The 20122-nt window shown below is 56.7% G+C and overlaps 1 protein-coding gene across 2 annotated transcripts; it reads right to left on the reverse strand.

Moving 5' to 3' along the window:
- Positions 1 to 179: 179 nt before the first annotated feature.
- On the reverse strand, positions 180 to 19119 carry PTPN23 (protein tyrosine phosphatase non-receptor type 23). 2 transcript variants are annotated; one of them, XM_036333742.1, is made up of 24 exons: positions 18955 to 19119; positions 14240 to 14314; positions 8420 to 8547; positions 8172 to 8248; positions 7548 to 7597; positions 7279 to 7410; positions 6961 to 7041; positions 6752 to 6883; positions 6621 to 6668; positions 6225 to 6281; positions 6054 to 6112; positions 5803 to 5882; positions 5588 to 5702; positions 5428 to 5493; positions 4910 to 5055; positions 4338 to 4649; positions 4108 to 4262; positions 3867 to 4018; positions 3598 to 3777; positions 1760 to 3509; positions 1500 to 1684; positions 1174 to 1417; positions 983 to 1096; positions 180 to 911 (listed from the first exon to the last, which is right to left on the reverse strand). In XM_036333742.1, the coding sequence occupies exons 1-24, from the start codon at positions 19036 to 19038 to the stop codon at positions 432 to 434; spliced, it is 4902 nt and encodes a 1633-aa protein (XP_036189635.1). In that variant the 5' UTR covers positions 19039 to 19119; the 3' UTR covers positions 180 to 431. The 2 variants fall into 2 exon arrangements, with proteins under 2 accessions (XP_036189635.1, XP_036189636.1); XM_036333743.1 differs by lacking the exon at positions 983 to 1096.
- Positions 19120 to 20122: the final 1003 nt, after the last annotated feature.

Here is a 20122-nt window from a genome sequence, read left to right on the forward strand (position 1 = left end):
CAGGCAGGAGCCCTACAAGGAGCGTCGGGGGCAGTCAGGCGGGGGAGGCATCCGTAGCCCCTCCAGGGTGTGGGAGGGTTAGGGTGGCCCCCAGCTCACCCACCCACCCACCCACCCAAGGCCATGAACGGTGCCGGGTGGTAAGCTCCCTCTTGGAGGCAGCAATGGGCAGACATGGCCACAGACAGGTTGGTTTATTCCTTCAGCAGCAAAGAGCTGGAAAAACATCAGGTCCCACAGTAGCAGGACCTGCCTAAGGCCTAAGGCCTGCGACACGTCTGCACCCCATAGGGGTGCGGGCTGGACCAGAAGGGCTGAAGGCAGCAAGGACAGGAGGAAGAGACCGGCCACCTCGGGAGGCCCTGCTGGGCGCGGGCAGGTGGGCGGCGGGCGAGACGATGTAGTGTGAGGACCAGGCGGGCAAAGCCTGCTCAGGTCTTGTTGAGCGTCCAGAGTGGATCCAGAAGGCTGAGGGGGTCGTCGGCGGGCGGGGCAGCCCGCAGCCCCTGCCCGTTGTGGGCGTGCAGGAAGTTCTGCTTGCTCATCCGCTGCTTTCCCCGCAAGGAGCTGTCCAGGGAGAAGGCCTCCGGGGTGAGGGAGGCCAGCAGCTCCAGGGAGGAGGAGGGGGGCCCCAGGCTGGGGACCTCAGGAACGGGCTGTTCCTCCTCAGGCTGGGGTGTCTCGGGCAGGGGTGAAGGGAGGGGCGGTGGGGAGGAGGAGGGGAGCTGGGTGGACTGCGGGAGACTGGCTGGCAGCAGGCCTGGGGGCTCCACAGGGCCCGGCAGGCAGGCCACTGGGGAATCCAGGCCCCCGGGCGGCCGGATGCTGAGCTTGGCGATGGTGGCCTGGATGGAGCTGATGGGCACGTCCCCCCCGAGGACCAGGTCCTGGGAGTCCTGAGGGAGGTGGTTCTGAAAAGAGAGATGGGTGAGGGCGGGACACAGGCTGTGCTGTCCCTGTCCCAGCAGGGTCCCTGCCTCACCTTCTGGCTGACGCCTGTGCCCGCTAAGGGCCTGCAGGGTGGGGGCACGCCATGGCGTTGCAGGACCTGCTCCACGTGTCTCACCACCGCCTCGTGGCAGAACCGGAGGTGCAGCTGCAGGGGCACAGGCTGGTCAGCGGGGGTGGGGGGGCATCCCTCAGGGCAGAGCCTGTCCGCGCCCAGAGCCTCACCTTCTCCTGCAGCATGTGCTTCCTCTGCTGCCGCATGCGCCGCACCAGCTGGGGCAGCTCGGGGAGCCTGTTCCCCGCCTCCACCTCCTGCACGGCCGCGTAGAGCAGCGCGAAGGCTCCTGTGCGGCCCACCCCGGAGCTGCAGTGCACGACGATGGGCGTGTGCAGGGGCCGCTGGTGCAGGTAGTGCGCGTGCACCTCCTGGATGAAGCGCAGCAGGTTGCTGGGGCTGTCGGGCAGGCCTCTGCGGGGAGGGGGGGCTAGAGTCACATCTGGCCGAGGCCTTGCCACCCTCCACGCTCCCCCCACCCAGGCGGCAGACGCACAGCTCGGGCCAGGTGGGGAAGTGGAGGTGCACGAGGGAGCGCTTGAGGCTCTGGTCGCGGAACTGCAGGCTCAGCACCCGCTCCACGTGGGTCTCAGTGGTGCGGACGCTGCTCAGTGCCAGGCTCAAGGCGCCGTGCACCATGGGCTGGCCTCTCTCGGTGGGGAAGTAGCGAGCCACCTTTTGCTGAGGGGCAAAGAGGGCGGTTAGGGGAGCTTTTCCAGGATCCCCGCTGGGCACCCACCCACCTCCCCCCCTCACCTTCTCCATCTCTGCCTCAGACACCAGCATGACAATGACCGACACTTTCTGCTCATGCACCATGAGCCAGAAGTCGGCAGCTGTGCCCGGCAGCGGGGCCTGGGTGGCCACCAGGGGCGGGCAGTATGGGGAGAGCCCCTCCACGCGGCTGGCGTTGATGTAGTCGTCCTTGCCCGAGCGCAGCACCACGCGGTTGCTGTCATACGGCATGACGTCCTGGTGCCGGTTCTTCAGCGAGTAGCAGCGGGCAATGGCGATGGAGCGGCCACGGGCGTCATGTTCCTGTGCGTCCTGCAGCTCCCGCCACACGGCATCCAGGGCCCCGGCATCGCCCAGCTGGCCCCGAAAGACCTCCAGCTCTTGCTGCAACTGCTGCAGCCTCTCAGGACGCTCATAGGGGTCCTGCTCAATCAGCCGCAGGGCCTGTGGCCGCCGGCCCTCGGCCGCGTCCACCTTAGTCGGCTGCAGTAGGGGCTGCCCACCCCCGGGAGGCTGGGTGCCACCATGCTGGCTCTCAGGGCTGGAGGAGAGCAGGTCTGCAGCCACAGTCCCCCGGCGCAGGCATGGGGGCGGGTCTGTCGCAGGGGGCCGAGGAGGTACTGGGCCAGGCCCTGGTGAAGGGGCAGGTGAAGGCACCAGGTGGGGACTAGGGGTGGCCTGGCTGGCAGGTGAGGGGCCTTGAATGGAGAGAGGGGTTGCCTGGGGGCCCAGGGGCCGGGGGGAAGGGGCAGGACCATAGGCCAGGGTGGAATGGGGAGGCTGAGGGGGCCCAGGGCTGGAGAAAGGCAGAGCCCCAGAGTGAGGGGGCAGGGGTTCCTGAGAGGGGCCTGGATAGAGCTGGGAGTGTAGAGGTGGTGGTGGCTGCCCCAGGACAGCAGGCTGAGGGGCGAAGGAGTAGGGGGGTGGGGGAGTCATGAGCCCTGGAGCCTGGGATGGGAAGAGGTGGGGATGCTGGAGTGGCAGGGGCTGCTGGGGGAGCTGCTGGGGGGGCTGGGGCCCAAATGCTGCCCGTGGGGGATGAAGCTGGGGCTGAGGCCCTATCCTCGGGGCTGGAAACCCCGTGGGGATCCCAGGAGGAAAGTGGTGCTGGGCTGGGGGTGCTGTGAGGGGCTGCTTAGGCCCCAGAGGATAGGTGTACGGCATGGACAGTGGCTGGTGTGGGGGTACTGGGAAGCAGGGTTGGGGAAGAGCAGGGGTGGGGCTTGGCCGGGGTGCTGTGTGGCTGGAGATGGGTGCCTGGACACTATCTACCGTGGTGGTGGCTGGCCGGACCCCCATCGCCAACTCGGGGCCCGAGAACTGGGGTGGGGGGGCGGAGGGCAGGCCTGCAGCTGGGGGGTGTGGGCCTATGGCCCCATAGGGCGTGCCCACCACGCCGTGCTGAGGGGAGGAGCGGGGCACGAGGCCCAGCTCTGGTGTGTAGACAGGCGCCGCGTAGATGGGGGGTCCAGGCGCCACGGCCATCGCAGTGGGCCCCGGAGCCTGGGGGCCCCTGGGCTGCATCACCTGGGTGGGTCCTGAGTAACTGCCTGGGGGCAAAGGGCCCGAGAGATAGTGGGGTCCCGCGCCCGCAGGGCCAGGGAAGGAGACCGGAGCCAAGCGGAGTGTGGCGGCCGCTCCCAGGAAGGCGTCGGGCAGGCTGCGCAGCTCCTCGGGCGGGTCTCCCATCTCCCCAGCCTCACCCTCCTCCCTGCGGGGCAGCAGCGGCTTGGGGGCTGTGGGCCGTGGGGGTGGCTTCTTCTTCAGCTCCCTGCGCGACGAGGGAAGAAGGGGAACCAGCCCAATCAGCCAACCCGGGTCTGGGCTGCAGCGCCCTGCGGTCCCGGGGCCACACCTACCTGTCCAGGAGCTGCTGGCGGGCAGCCTCACGGGCCTGGCAGGTGGACTGGGCCCGCTCCAGCAGAGCGGCCACCTTGCTCTCGAGGTCCGCATAGAAGTCCTTGCCCTCCTGGGACTTCTTCATCAGGTCCTCATAGGCTTCGTAGGAGGCCACCAGGGTCTGCAGCGTGGAGTTCCACCTGGAGGGCAGAGGGGCCGGCGGGAGGTGAGCGGCGGGAGCCAAGCTCAGGGAGGGGCTCTGGGCAGGAGCGCAAGGCCAGGCACTGACTTCTGGTCCAGCTCGCTGAGCACCCGGCGCACGGCCGCATACTGCACGTTGGCCTCGGTCAGCGCGCGGAGGACGTTGTCCTGGGCAGCCAGGTTCTGCTCCAGGTACACCCTCAGCTGGTCGTACTTCTTCAGCTGCTCCTCGAACAGCTTCTGGGGGAGTCGGGGGGGAGGACAGACACTCAAGGCTTTGCCACCTCAGGTGGAGCCCACAGCCAGGGCCCCGCCACCTGCTCCCGCACCTTCATCTCGGAGCGGTCCGTGGTGACCAGCGAGGCGGTGATGTCGTCCTTCTGGATGAGCTCCCGCAGCTGCTGCTCCAGAGACACGCGCTGGTCCCGCATCTCCTGCACCTTGGCCAGGATGCGCTTCAGGTTCTGCAGCACGGCCTGGTCCTCTGGGGGCAGCAGGGGTCAGTGAGGCCAGAGACGCCCCAGCCATCTCAGCCACGGCCCAGGAGGGGGGTGCTCACCTGGGGTGAGGGCTGGTGTGGGCAGGGCAGCCCGGACCTGGTCCAGAGGCCCACTGAGCAGGCGGAGGTTGCCAACGTGCAAGTTCATGGCGCGGTGCAGCTCACTGTTCGTGAAGGAGGCCTTTTCGTGGACCTCCATGTACTTGGCCCATTCTCGCCTCACCTCTGCCAGCTCCGCCTGGGAACCGGCCACACTGGCCCCTGCCTGGCCCACTGCCTCCTGCAACTTCTGGTCTAGCAGCTCATCCTCCTCCAGCAGGTCCCTGATGTCCTTCAGTGAGGCCTCCACGTCCGTGAACACACCTGACAGCACTGAGGGTGTGTGGGGAGGGGGCAGCCTGAGGCAGGCAGACCAGGCACCCACCCTGGCCTGTGCCCCAGGAGACAGCACCACCCTCAGTCAAGGCTTGTGGGCAGCCCAATGCTTGCCGAGCAGGCACACCCAGGGTGTGGCGTGGGGGACGGTATTTGTGCCAGGTGCTGGGAGAGGTGCACCCTCCATCCTGGGGGAACGGGACAGAAAAGGCCACAGGAGATGACATCCCCACCCACACCTGCCTACCCCCTCCCACCTTGCATGGACTGGACGAGGTTCCGGACAGTGTCGGGCCGGACGCTGAGAGCTGCACACTTCTCCATGAGCTGGGGCGGGATGTGGTTGTACATGTCCAGGTTGTCCACTGTCTCGGGATCCAGCTGCATTGAATCCATGAACTGGCTGTGGGGACACAGGACCAGGCGGGTGATGGGTGCTGACCCAAGTCCTCACATGTACAGAGAGTGCACTAGGGCGAGTCTCCCCCGCAGCTGCAGACAAGTCTGAGGCCCCAGCAGAGAGCAGACCAGCACCCTGACCTCCACCCTGAGGCTGGCCTGGCCCCAGGGCGTGCCCACCGCACTGCGGACACCACGGGCACCAGCCCTCCCACGACTCGGGCTCTCACTTAGATGGTCAGTCAAGTAAACAAGACCTGGGTCGGGAGGGCAGAGCGGGGAACACCCGCTACTACCTCCCTCTTGCGGGCAGCACCAGGGACCCACCGAGGTCTGGTGTGTAACCCCCATACCCTAGCCCCAGCCCCACACTTACTCCAGCACCTCATTCTTGTCCTCAATCTTGGCCATTATCTCTCGAAGCAGCTTGGCCTTCTCCTCACTGCAGAAGTGACAGAGCAGTTGCTGGAAGCCTCTGTCTCTCAAGACACCCCACCCCCACCTGTGCCGAGGGCAGGGCCCGCCCTCCCTCCCACCTGTACAGTGACGAGGCTTCATGGGCAGCCATGGGGACCAGCTTGGCGAAGATGTCAGGGCCTGTGACAGCTGGGTCTGTGGGGTTCACTGGCAAGGGCTTCACCAAGGGGGCACCTGGGAGAGAGAAGTTGTGGAGCCCAGGCCCTTGCAGCCCTCACGTCTGCTCTATACCCGTCCCTCCTCCCTGACCCCCAGCCTCCCCCCAGCGGCAGACCTTTCACAGGCTGAAGGGTGTCCAGGGCCGGGACAGCCTCGTGGTAGATGAAGTCATTGTCCTTCTTGGCAGAATTGTACCTGGGGGTCCAGGGCAGGGGGGGGTCTTGGATGAGCAGCAGGGCCCAGGAGCTGGCCTCTATGGGGCCACTGCTCTCTGGCACTGATGGCTCCCTCTCAAGGGTGCAGGCAGAGGGCCAAGACCCTTCCTCATGAGAAGGACCAGGGCCACCCCCAGCCCCACAGACTCACTTTCCTCCAATGACGTCCATAGCAAAGCGAAGTGCATCTTGCACCGTGTCAGGCTGGCCCTGCAGGGTAGGGAAGGAGCTCAGCACAACTCAGGCCAGTGCCAGCACCCCGCCCGCCGGCCTGCTCCCTGTACTCGGGCTCTCGGGGAAGCAGGCCCTTTCCTGGCTTTACCTTGGCCAACTTGATGGCTTCACTGAGCTTGTCCAGGGCACTCTGGAAGTACGCGACCTGTGGGGACAGTGGGGAGAGCCTGGTCCTTCCCTGCTTGGAGTCTCCTCCTTCTGCCCCCCAATGAGCCCTGCCTGGCCGTCACATGACCCACTAGAAGGCCAGAGTGCTGGGTGCCAGCCAGCCCCTCTGCAGGGAGTCTGCTATGCCTCCTCAGCTCCCAGGGATGAGGGCTGCACAGACAGGACACCCCAGGCTGCAGCAGGGGCTTTTTCAGGGGATGAGGAGGTGGGAGGCCGAGAGAAGACCACCTCCCCTATTCTGTAGGGAAGGGATCCACCGGCTTCTCACTAACAAGGCTGGAACCAGTCCTGGGTGCTGTCCTCACAACTCACTCACCTGCTCCCCGAACTTCTGCTGCTCCTCAGCCTGCTTCCCCATGTGCAGCTGGGAGGAAAGAGACATCACTACTTAGTTCCCAGGCTGTGGCACCTCAGCCCAGCCCAGGGCCAGAGGCACGGTGCCCTCACATGAGCCACAGCCGCAAAGTAGTAGATCTTCATCTGCACCAGCTTCTTCCAGTCCTTCTGGATCCGGCCCAGCAGTGAGGCGGTGTCAGGGTTCTCCAAGGCCCGGCAGGCCTCCTTGTAGTAATCCACCACCTGGGGTCCCGATGGGGTCAGTGGGGCGTCGGCAGAACACCAAAGGCCAGCCCTGAGCACATCTCCCCCATCCCTACCTGGGCGCTGATGCGGGCCACCAGGAAGCTCTTCCTGTTGTCCAACATCGACTTCTCCAGAAGGCACTCCTGAGCCTGGCCCTGGGGCAACCAGTCAGGTCCACTCCCTGGTCCACCCGAGGCCTTGCCCTTCTAGCAGGCAGACCACAGGGACATCTCTCCACACCCTCTCCTCCAGTCCCAGCCCAGCTCCTGACCCACCTGGCGCTGTCAGACCAGAGCCCAGGCCCTGCACTGCCCTCTGCTGGGCCTGTCTAGGGTCCAGCTCGAAGTCCCCTCCCTGGATTCAACTCAGTTCCCACCAGGGCACCTCCTTACCAGCATGAGGTTGACATTGAGAGTGAGGATCTGGCGGCTCATGTCGACGCTGTAGGCGTGAGGGAAGTGCTCCCGCAGGTAAGCAAAGGCGCCTGCTGCACACTGGAAGTGCGTACAGGAGACCTTCATGCCCTGGGTGGGAGAGAAGGAGGGTGGCCAAGGGCAGCACCAGACCTGGGGCAGGATTCAGCCCAACTCGGGATCTGAGAGTGCGCAGCAGCCCTCCCTGGTCACTTCCTATGTCCCGTCCACTGCCCTGCCCTGCTCACCTCCTCAGACACCCGCTTGTCCATGGCTCCCAGCATGGAGTGCAGTGCACCTGGGGAGGCAGGGGGTACAGGGTCAGTCTGGGGGTGCTCCCCACACCTGTGTTAACAGTAAGGCAAAGGGCGCAGTGTTGTCACCCATGATCAGGAAAACGGGTCTGAACTGGGGCAGTTGGTCCATGGCTATCAAAGCTGAGCAAATGGGGAAACTCATCTACGTCTGGCCAAGGCCCCCAGGCTCCTGCCTGCACCAAGCAGGGGTGCAGGTGGGCAGAGGAGAGTTCCTGTGCAGACTCTAGCCTAGAAGTCCGGTCTGGAAGCTTCTCTCTGGAGCCCAACTGGGGCCGAGTCATCAGGTTGATAGCAGAGCCGGCTGAGCCCAACCTTGTTTTCCTTCTGCCTGGAGCAGCCCAAACTCAAAAGGGGGGTTGGGAGCTGTCCAGTCAGAGCCACAGCGGCCACACCGTGGCAGCAGCCCCATAGAGCCTCTCCCCAACAGGTGGCTCCCCGAGGCCCAGAAAGGAGGCGCTGGCAGAGATGTGGGAGGCAGGGGAGGGTCCGAGTACAGGGTCCTCCCTGCACCAGCCCATGCCCCATCGCCTGCTGCGGGGCTGGCAGGCGGCTCACCCAGGTTGTAGAGGACGCAGGCCTGCTCGTAGTGGATGTCCTCGTGCGCCACAGACTTGCCCGAGAAGATCTCGGTCCTGCAGACACGGCACCTGGTCATCCTGAGGGCAGGTGAGGGCCCAGCCACCCACGTGCAGGGTGGGAGGGAGGCCCTGGGAGACACCATATCCAGCTGCTCCCCACCCTCTGCAACAGGAAGAGGGAGGAAGGGGCATCCCCAGCACCCAGACGCCCCAGTCAGCTCTCACCAGGTGACAGGAACAGCAGCCTCCTGGCCTGAACCCATGGGGACCCGGCTCTGCAGGTAGTGGAGCTGGCCCAAGTACTTGCGGAGGACGCTGCAGCCCTCAAAGTCCCGTGGGACCCGGACGGCGCTCTGGGGGCGGACGGGAGAAGCAGGCCTGCCATCACTCGGGGCTGAGGAAACGCCTCAGCGCTGGGCACTGCCCCCCCGGGGCCAGGAAAGCCCACTGCTGCGTCCGTGTCGTCCAACACACCGTCCGCGTCCCGCGTCGGGAAGGCAGTCGACAACATGCATCCAAATTCTGAATATACTCAAAACGTGACCCACAGTTCTGCACCCACAGACAGACAGAGAAATCCAAAGAGCGGCCGCCTCAGTGAGCACGAGGGACAGCGCTGTCAACAGGTCAAACAGTGAGCACCACCAGCATGCCCAGTAAAGAGGCTGGAACAGACGCACAGGCACAGAGCAAGGCTGATGGCCGCGGGGGTGGGGGGGTGGGTAAAGTACAGCGTAAGGAATGTCGTCAATAGTATTGTAATGACTATGGACAGTGTCAGACGGGTATGAGAACGCTTTGTATGATTATCAAACCATTATGCTGTATACCTGGAACTAATCTAAAATACTGAGCGCAAACTGTAACAGAAAAATACAAAGCAGCTGTTTGGGTAGATGGGGTGGGGGGAGAGAATTATTTAAGTTATGTCAAGGCTACCCACACAAGAGAATCTCCTCACAGAAAAACTGAAGATATGTTAAGATTTCCAGATCAGACGTATCATTGGGGTGAAAGTATGTAATAGATGAGGGTATGATTTCATTTATGTAACAGCATGTAGACACTGATATCCAACTGCATTATATAGACAACAATAAAGATCTACAGTTATATATGAAAATGTGAAGTGACTATCCCTGACTATCCCTGTGTGTATTTTATACACACAGATATACAGACAGACATACACACAGACATACGTACAGACATACAGATATATTTAATTCTTTATGTATTTATAGTGAACATTTTCAATTTTTATAATAAGCAATAAAGAGATTGCTATTTTCAGAAGAAAAAAAACACACAAACAAACAAAGCAAATGACCCCTCTGCTCAAACAGCAGAGCAGACGTAAACCCTCTGAGACGCAGGTGCACACAGGGGATGGGACTCGCCCGTGTGCCAGGACCGGACCCGCCCAGGTCCCAGAACTGAGGGCCCAGTGGGAAGCAGCCCACTGGCTAGAACTCCTCCAGGACTCCACATAGGACTGAAGTCTGTCATAACCATCAAACACGAGAAAGAAAGAAAAGGCATCGAAATCGAAAAAGAAAAAGGTAAAACTGACATTATTTGCAGATGACATGACACTACAGAGAACCCTAAAGATTCCACACAAAAAAGCTATTAGAATAAATGAGCTCAGTAAAGTATAGGGCACAAAACTGAGATTCAGAAATCAGTTGCATTTTATACACCAACAACAAACTATGAGAAAGAAAAATTAAGACAACAATCCCATGTACAACTGCATCACAAAGAATGAAATACCTAGGAATAAACTTAAAGACCTGTATTCAGAAAACTGTAAGACACTAAAGAGAAAAACTAAAGGAGACACAAATGGAAGACTATAAACTATTATAAAAGGAAGAATTAACATAGTTAAAACGACCATACTACCCAAAGCAATCTATAGTTCAATGCAATCCCTATCAAAATACTAATGACATTTTTCACAGAACTGGAATAATCTCAAAATTTATATGGACCCACAAAAGACCCTCAATATAACCAGAGAAACCCTGAGAAAGAACAAAGTTGGAGCACACTACCTGACCTCAAACTACACTGCTACAAGGTCAGTTATCAAAACAGGTTGGAACTGACATAAAAACAGACGCCTCGCTCTGGCTGGTGTGGCTCAGTGGATAGAGCGTCGGCTGTGGGCTGAAGGGTCTCAGGTTCGATTCCGGTCAAGGGCATGTACTTGGTTGCAGGCACAGCCCAGTGGGGAGTGTGCAGGAGGCAGCTGAATTCATGTTTCTCTCTCATCAATGTTTCTAACTCTCTATCCCTTCCTCTCTGTAAAAAAATCAATAAAATATTTTTTTTTTTTTAAAAAGAGAGAGACAAGAATACACGATGGGGTAAGACAATAAGTGGTGTTGGGAAAACTCAACAGATAAATGCAAAAAATGAAACTAGACCACTTTCCAAAACCATATGCAAAAATAAACTCAAGTGAATTAAAGATTTAAATGTAAGACCTGAAGCTATAAAACTCCTAGAAGAAAACATAGGCAATAAACTCTTTGATATCACTCTCCGCAATTTTTTGGATACGGCTCCTCAGGCAAAGGAAACAAAAGAAAAACAAATGGGACTACGTCAAACTGCAGAGCCTTTAGGGTGAAGGAACCGTCAACAAAATGAAGACACATTCGCCAATGATACATCAGATAAAGGTGAATATCAAAACACAGTATGAAGAACTCATACAACTTAACACCAGGAAAAAACACAATCTGATTAAAAAATAGACAGAAGATCTGAATAGACATCTCTCCAAAGAAGACATACAGATGTCCTAGAGACACATGAAAAGATGCTCAACATCACTAATCATCAGGGAAATGCAAATTAAAACCACAATGAGCTATCACCTCACACATGTCACAATGGCTATCAGCAATAAATCAGCAAAACAACAAGTGTTGAAAAAACAAAAAAACAAGTGTTGGCGAGGAAAAAGGAACCCTCGTGCACTGTTGGTGGGATTGTAAATTGGCGCAGTCACTGTGGAAAACCGTTTGGATGTTCCTCAAAAACTTAAAAATAGACCTACCATTACCATATAACCAAGCAATTTCACTTCTGGGTACTTATCCAAAGAAATGCAAAACACTAATTCAAAAATATATAGGCAACCCTATTTCTTTGAAAGGTGGGCATTAAAAACCCAATAAAAACAATGAACTGAGAAAAATATTTGTAGCACACAACACCAAGAAGCAGTATCATTAATACATGAATGAGTCTTATAAATTAGTAAGAAATAAAGTATAACACTCTCATAAAAAATGGACAAAGAGCAACAGCAGTCAAGTCCTTAAAGAGGATATATAACAAATACATTAGCAACTGTGAAACCTAACTATTAACCAAATAAATGAAAAGTAAATCCCCTTTCACCTATCAGACCGCCAGCACTGAAAAGGAACAGCAGGAACAGGCACACAGCTGCCAGGGAGACAAGTACATCCTTTTCTCCCACCAATTCCTACAGGAACGACCCTACCGTGAAGAGGAGCCTCAAATGGCAAAAACCGAAAATTACCTAGTGCTCTCCAAGAGGGGGCTGATTAAAATATACTTCAATGTAATGATCTCAGGCCAGCCCTAACCGGGGCTCAGTGGATAGAGTGTCGGCCTGCGGATTGAAGGGTCCCGGTTCGATTCTAGTCAAGGGCATATACCTTGGTTGCAGGCCAGCCTTGGGCAAACTACGGCCCGCGGACCGGATCCGGCCCGTCTGAAATGAATAAAACTAAAAAAAAAAAAGACCGTACCCTTCTATGTAATGATGTTTACTTTGAATTTATATTAGTTCACACAAACACTCCATCCGTGCTTTTGTTCCGGCCCTCCGGTCCAGTTTAAGAACCCACTGTGGCCCTCGAGTCAAAAAGTTTGCCCACCCCTGTTGCAGGTACATCCCCAGTAGGGAGTGTGCAGGAGGCGGCTGATCAATGTTTCTCTCTCATTGATGTTTATAACTCTATCCCTCTCCCTTCCTCTCTGTAAAAAACAAATAAAATATATTTTTTTAAAAATGATCACAGGCCATTGAAATACTCCTGTTGTATGTTCACCGATACAGAAACATATCCACAATATGTTGTGAAGTGAAAAAAGCAGGCGTATAGGTGGTATATGATTCTCCCAGGGTTTTATATAGTACCTGTGGCCCGGTGCACGAATTCGTGCACATTGAAATGAATTACAACAGTGGTTCTCAACCTGTGGGTCGCGAACCCTTTGGGAGTTGAACGACCCTTTCACAAGGGTCATCTAAGACCATCAGAAAACACATATATAATTACATACAGTTTTTGTGATTAATCACTATGCTTTCATTATATTCAATTTGTAACAATGAAAATACATCCTGCATATCAAATATTTACATTATGATTCATAACAGTAGCAAAATTATAGTTATGAAGTAGCAACGAAAATAATTTTATGGTTGGGGGTCACCACAACAAGAGGGACTGTATTAAAGGGTCGCGGCATTAGGGGGGTTGAGAACCACTGAATTAGAAGAAATATTTATTTTTTAAATATATTTTTATTGATTTCAGAGAGGAAGGGAGAGGGAGAGATAGAAACATCAATGATGAGAATCATTGATTGGTTGCCTCCTGCAGGGCCCCCACTGGGGACCAAGCCCGCAACCCAGGCACGTGTCCTTGACCGGAATTGAACCCGGGACCCTTCAGTCTGCAGGCTGACACTCTATCCACTGAGCCAAATCAGCCAGAGCAGAAGAAATATTTTAATATTCTATTCTCCCTTTCTCTATAAGTGTCAACCAAGTTCACGATCGACAATGACAGACTGAAAAACATGCATGCGATTAGTGCCAGCGAGAGCTTTATATGTATCACGCATGTGAGAGTCAACTTAGCCTCTTATAGATATAGAGTAAACTGGCTTCATTAGACCTGCTTTCTGATGTAGCTAAACTTTTTCCAGCCCAGTGAAGCACCCCAACTTCTCTTTCAGGTAATTGTCAGCAACACAGCAGTAAGTATCAACACAAAGCAGATTATTATTGTAGATCACACAGGGAGAACAAAGGGTAAATATTTAACTGCAGCCGTGTTTGACTATATTCTGTGCAGTGAGAAAACCTGAAGTCATTTTCAAGGTCCATCATTTCTTACTTCTTTTCAGTCGGGTCAAGTTTCTAAGCTTTCTAAATCTCCATTTTCAGCTAATGAAAAGAAAATAGGTTTCTACTGTGTCTCCTATCTACCTACTCCGGAACTTCTGTGAGGATCATATGAGATGAGGCACAGGAAAACGCTTCACAGACATTTGGTTAAAGTGTAAAGTGTTTGCACCTGGCTATGAAGCAAGTGGTGTTCCTGGGCTGAAGAAACTCCAAGGAGGCTAGTCACTAGGGAGAGGAAGCCGGGTGTTGCTACGTGACATCATTACCCAGAGCCCATAGCGTCTTTTCCAGGCTGGGCTGGGCGCCACATTTTGCACCATGGGGTCTTGGCAACGTCGGCTGCGGTTTGGTGGGGTGTCGCTCCGGGTGGTGGTGGGGCCTGTGACCCACTTGGGGGAGCCGAGTGTTGCTTTGTGGGCGCTAGGTCCACGGTGCCATTTCTCTGTAAATGGCCAGTGTATGTCATGGCAGCTTCTGCATTGAGCATCCGCCCCCTGGTGTTAGGTGTGCATTATAGCGACCAGACAGACACATCATATTAGCCTTTCATATATATAGATAGATTTATAGATAGATAGATACATAGTATATATAAATAAAAAATTTTAAAAAATATATAAAAATTACGAAATGACTTTTAGGATGGGTTTTTTTTTGTTTGTTTTTTTTTTTTTTTTTGCTGTTTAGTATTTTCAAATTTTCCTTTCATTAGTTTTGCTTTTACATGGAAAAGTGCTACATTTAAATAAGAACACACAACAGCAAAACTGAAAATAAAATGAGAACCCAGCTGCAGGTGGTTTCTTTACGTCCCTTCAAACCAGTCCTGGTCACACCTCATACGCGCGACCTCCTACCTGTCTGAGCAGCTCCAGCTTCTTCAGCTCCTCGTTGTAGGCTTCGGGGTTCTCTCCATAGTTCTTCAGGACAAACTGGAGAGAGAGGAGGGGAATGTAAACCAGGGAGGGAGACTCCCGGCTCCCGCTCCTCCCCGCCCCCCCAAATCTCACAATCACCAGTCAGGGTTCAGGAGCCATCCACACCACAACCACCAGCTCCACTCCTGGGCCACCAGGAGCCCAATCACGGGGCAGCACCAAGAGGCTGGCCAGAGCCGCCTCCTCTGAGCAGAATGGACGGCCCTGCGTGAATCCCAGGCTGGTCTCCACCACGCGGCAGCCTCTCTACGATGCCCAGGACTCTGCCAGCTCAGGAGGCCGGGGAACTCAGGGGTGGAATGGGATCCTAAGAGCATCCCCCAACAGGCCACACAGTCAAGCCTCCTTTAGGGTCGGACCTGTTGTGCTCTGGGTCACACCATACCCTAGCCCAGTGGTCGGCAAACCGCAGCTCGTGAGCCATATGCAGCCCTGTGCCCCCTTGAGTGTGGCTCTTCCACAAAATACCACGTGTGGGCGCACATGTACAGTGTGATTGAAACTTCGTGGCTCATGCGCAAAAGTCGGTATTTTGTGGAAGAGCCACACTCAAGAGGCCACAGAGCTGCATGTGGCTCGTGAGCCGCGGTTTGCCGACCTCTTAACCCAACAGTGTCGACAAAGGTGCCAAGCAAGAGTGGGAGTGCAAAGCCTCTTCAGCAGCCCACCCTCCTGGCTGGGAAGGCACCACAGAGACAAGTGGTCTGCAGTGTCCCCGGTGGGGAGGGAAGGCCCATGGCTGGGTGACAGGGATGAGCAGACGAGGGGCAAAGGGAAGGTCACTGCTCACACCACTGCCCAGCCACCACCTCAAGAACTGACCGCCTGGACAGTGACCACACTCACCGCCTGGAGGCACAGCCAGAACCAATGGGGGTGGGGACCGTGGCGCACAGGCCACATGACGTTTGCAGAATCATTTGGTCTGCCCTGTCACTGCATTAGGGGCGAGTTAATTAAATGTTGGACCAAATATAGCAGGCTAGATTTTTTAAGATGTTTTCTTTTTAAAAAAATTTTTTTTATTGATTTCAGAGAGGAAGGAAGAGGGAGAGATAGAAATATCAATGATGAGAGAGAATCATGGATCGGCTGTCTCCTGCACCCCCCATATTGGGGATCAAGCCTGGAACCAGGCATGTGCCCTGACCAGGAATCGAACTGCGACCTTCTGATTCAGAGGTCGACGCTCAACCACTGAGCCATGCCAACAGGGCTTTCCATTGATTTTTTAGGGGGAGAAGGAGAAAGGGGGTGAGGGGGGGAGAGAGAGAGAGAGAGAGAGAAACATCAATGTGAGAGAGACACATTGACTGTCTCCTGTATGCACCCCAACAGGGACCAGGGATCGAACTTGCAACCCAGGTACATGCCCTTGTTCGGGAATCGAACCCGAGACCCTCCTGTGAACAGGCCGAAGCTCTAAGCATCAAGTCACGCTGCTCAGGGTGAGGGAACTTTCTGGGCCTGGTCTTTCCATGCAGTGCACATACTTCTCCTCTTCCACCGGTGTCACCGTCTAACTTGTAAATGTCCTCTACTAGATTACGAATGCCAGGAAAGAAGTGTCACCTCTTACCCGTCTGTATCATCAGGGCTCAGCACAGCGCTCCCCAGGCTGACCTGAACACAACCCATTTTCACCCTGCTGTCCTACCCCTCAGCTCCAAGTGAGTATTCCTGCAGCTCAGAGCAAGGGAAGAACAGGCAGAGTGGGGGCTCCAGGGCTGGGGAGAGGAGTCCAGGTCAGGGAGAGCTCCCAGGCCACAGGGGCGTCGCCTTGTCAGGACAGTCCCAGGGTGCCCTGAAGGAGGTGGCCATGCTCAAGCGCAGCCCACCCACAGGTGGCTCAGGGGGTTCATGCAAACATGTCAGAACCTTGTCAAATAAATGGTGGCACCTTTCCCACGTCCAAAGAAAAGGAAACAAAGAAAAAGAGCAGCTCTGCCGGTGTGGCTCAGTGGACAGAGCGTCGGCCTGCAGACCGAAGGGCTCCAGGGTGGATGACGGTAGATTACGGTCGGGGACACATGCCCAGGTTGCGGGCTCGATCCCCAGTGGGGTGCGTGCAGGAGGCAGCCGATCCATGACTCTCTCTCATCATTGATGTCCTGTCTCTCTCTCTCTTCCTCTCCGAAATCAATAAAAACATTTAAAAAATAAAAGAGCAGATGGACAGGAACTTGTCTCTTGAGCGGCTGACACCTCAAGCTAAATGGCTCCTGAGAACTCCTCTTGGAGGCCCAGCTTCTCCCATGGCGGGCACCGTGTCACCAACGTGAGCCCCCAGAGAGAGCACCAGAGGTAAATTCCAACCAGGCATCTCCTAGGCCAGGGGTGGGCAACCTTTTTGTGAGTGCGTGCCAAAACCAGCAAAATCTCGGACTCAAAATTCTTCTGCGTGCCAACCCTCATTTTTTGAGAACATATTATGCCTACTTGATATCTCTTAAGGTGTACACATGTGAAGAACCTGGAAGAAATAATAAAATTCATTTGAGCGACAAAAACACGACGTGTGATGAAAAATACATTTAATGTATACATGTACACTGATAGTCCGACAGAAAACTTTATGACTCCGTTTGACATTGTCAGTGGGACTTTTGCTGCTGCGTCACTGATGACAGAGATTTAACGTCAGGTTTATATTTCGTGACCTTCAGAGATATGCACGAGCTACTACTTTCATCTGCCAGGCTACTCCTACTACGAGACTTAACAAAATTCACCACTGAGAGCAAAGATTCACAGCGAATGTGGATGAAAACAGGGAGAGTAACGCTGTTGCAAAGTTTCTTAAACAGAAAAAATTTTCTGGAATGGCATTCCAAGTCCTCAATAGTTTATTTTCGACACTTCTCTCTGGTACTCCTGGCACTCCTGTCTCTAATCGCTTTTTTTCAATGTTTTCCAAGTAAACTCTAAGGTCAATAAATTTCTGCTTCCAAATTGAGCTTCTCTGAAATTCAATCAACTGCATTTCAAAGTCAGCCATGTCTATGGTCTTTAAGATAACTTGTTATGTAAAATTATTTATTAACCTAAGATGCACCTACACTGAATCTGTGTGAAAAAAAAGTCGACATTAAGAAAAAAATTGCAAATGGAAGATTATAAGAGAGGGTTTCACGTGCCAGCAAAAGTTACTGGCCTGCCATGTTTGGCACGCGTGCCAGGGGTTGCCCACCCGTCCTAGGCGCCTCTGAACCAAGATGCTCTCCGCTGGGTTTGAGTGGAGTGAGAGGCAGCACCTCTCAGTCCCTCCCAACTGTCAGAGGGTCACCTTCCCTGGGCGCCCACCAGGCTGCGAAGGCAGGAGATGCCTCCGGTCACTCCCAGCTGAGCGGGGGTGCGGGTGGGGGTGCGGGTGGGGGGTTACCACCCAGCAGCACAGACCACCGTCACCAGAAGAGGATGAAGAGCCGGTGGGGAAGCGGAACGTCTGAGAGGCGTTTCCTGGTTTTGCGAGGAAACAGGTCCACGGAGGTTAAACGATGGGCTCCACACACCACACAAGCTGCCGGTGCCTGAAGGAACGCAGGGCGGCGCAGAGAGGAAGCTACTTCCCAGCCCATTTTCTTTCATTTTTTTAAATATAGTCAGAGAGAGGGGGAGAGAAACATCGACGAGAACATGAAGGCTGCCCCCTGCACGCGCCCCACGGGGGATGGAGCCGCCTGTGCCCTGACGGGGAATCGAACCCCGGCCGCCTGGTTCCTAGGTCGACGCGCAGCCCCCGAGCCAGGCAGCTGGCAAGCCCCTGCACCACCTGGGACACCGGGCCTCGTGCGGGTCCCCTGGGCCTCGTGCGGGTCCCCTGGGCCTCCTGCGGGCACCGGGCCTCCTGCGGGCACCGGGCCTCCTAAAGACACCGGGCCTCCTGGGTCCCTGCTTTTTCTCTCTTTTCCTCGGGCCTCGGCGTTTGCAGACACAGCTGATGACGAGGATGCCCGGCTGGTCCTTCCGCTCCTGCCGACCCTCGAGGCGACCAAGGGCCCTTCCCAGGCCGACGTCGCGGGGCTCCCGAGGCGCAGTCCGCGCACCCACCGGCCCGACTTCACATCCGATCTTCGGTCACAGGCCGCCGCCTCCATCAGCGCCAGGCCCGCCCGCGTCCTCCGACCTCCGACCGGCTCAACCCAATGTGCGAGGGCCTCCCGGCCGCTCCCGCTGCTCATCCCCGGGGGCGGCTGGGAAGGCGGAGACCCGCCCCGGGGGACGCGGCCCGGACCGAGGGGGATCCCGGACCGGGCCCGCCTACAACACGGGTCCGAGCGCCTCGGCGTCCGCCCGCCAGTCCCAGGGACCGCGCGCCCCCTCACCCTGCTCCCGGGGGGCGGCTCTGGCGTGAGGAGGGCGGGGCGGGGCTGGGTCCGAGCGTCACGCCGAGGAAGTGTGCGCCCCGCGGGCGCCGTGGGTGGCCCGGGACCGAAGTTAAACAGCGGCGTCGACGAGGCCGCGGTGCCCGCCCCGGGCGCGTGAGGAGCGGGAGCAGGGCCCCGGCGCGCGGGGGAAAGAGGCTGGGCCGGCGGAGGGAGCCGGCGGGGCCTGGGAGGGGACGGCGCGCCGGGGCGTCACGCGCGGGCCGACGGCGGAGACGCGGAAGGAGCGGGGAGGGGAGCAGCGCTCACCTTCTTCACAGCCGCCTGGAAGAGGAAGTCGCCGGCCTCCTTCAGGTCCAGCCAGATCATGGGCATGCGGGGCACGGCCTCCATGGCGGACAGAGCCCGCCAGCCGCCGGGCCGCTCCCCTCGGCCGCTCCAGCTGCTGGCTCAGCGCGCGCACTGCCCCGCCCCTCCGCGCCGGAAGGCGGTCGTCACGCGGGGATGAAAAAGGCCCGCACGGCCTTCTGGGAGATGTAGTCCCCGCCATGCCCGCGCAGCCTTGCGCACATGCGCAGTTCAGTCTCCTCCTAGAAGAGGGCCAGGAGGCTTGCGAATCTCCAGCCCGAGGCGAAAGGGCTTGTGGGAGTGGTAGTCTTCCTCCCTTAGCTGCGAGGTAAGGCGCAAGCCGGTTTCTTCCGGGCCGTACAGACCGGCCTGCCGAACGTAGGCCTCGCCGCGGGACCAGAGCCGGCTAGCGGGTGGGAGACTCTAGCGTAGCGTCGCTGCTCAAGGAAAGGCGGGAGTGGACGTGGGACCCGGGAAGACGTTTGGCCACAGGACACAGAGCCCAGGCCCGAGCACGAGCTCAGCAAGACGTCGGGATGAACAGCTGCTGGTCGGTATGGGCTGGAGCAGCAGGAAGGAAGGGGCCGGGGAGGAGTAGGAAGCCCTAGTGCAGCGGTTCTCAACCTGTGGGTCGCGACCCCTTTGGGGTCCAACGACCCTTCACAGGGGTCACCTAAGACCATCGGAAAACACATATATAATTACATATTGTTTTCATGATGAATCACTATGCTTTCATTATGTTCAATTTGTAACAATGAAAATACATCCTGCATATCAGGTATTTACATTACGATTCATAACAGCAGCAAAATTAGTTATGAAGTAGCCACGGAAATAACTTTATGGTTGGGGGTCACCACATGAGGAACTGTATGAAAGGGCCGCTGCGTTAGGAGGGTTGAGAACCACGGCCCCAGTGGGTCCTTGCAAGACAGGGAGGAGCCGGCCGGCGCAAAAGGGGGCCCTGGCCTGTCTCCCGATGGAAAGAGCCGCGTGGGTGCTGCCTCCTGAGCTGCTTGGAGCAGCTGTCCTTCCCCTTTTACGGAGCGGACCGCCCAGCCGCAGGCTCCTGGGGTGGAACTGCCGACACAGGCCTGCGAGGACCTGGTTCACGTGCCAGGGCTGC

The sequence above is a fragment of the Myotis myotis genome, unplaced genomic scaffold (assembly GCF_014108235.1).
Source record: "Myotis myotis isolate mMyoMyo1 unplaced genomic scaffold, mMyoMyo1.p scaffold_m19_p_13, whole genome shotgun sequence".
Lineage (NCBI taxonomy): Eukaryota > Metazoa > Chordata > Mammalia > Chiroptera > Vespertilionidae > Myotis > Myotis myotis.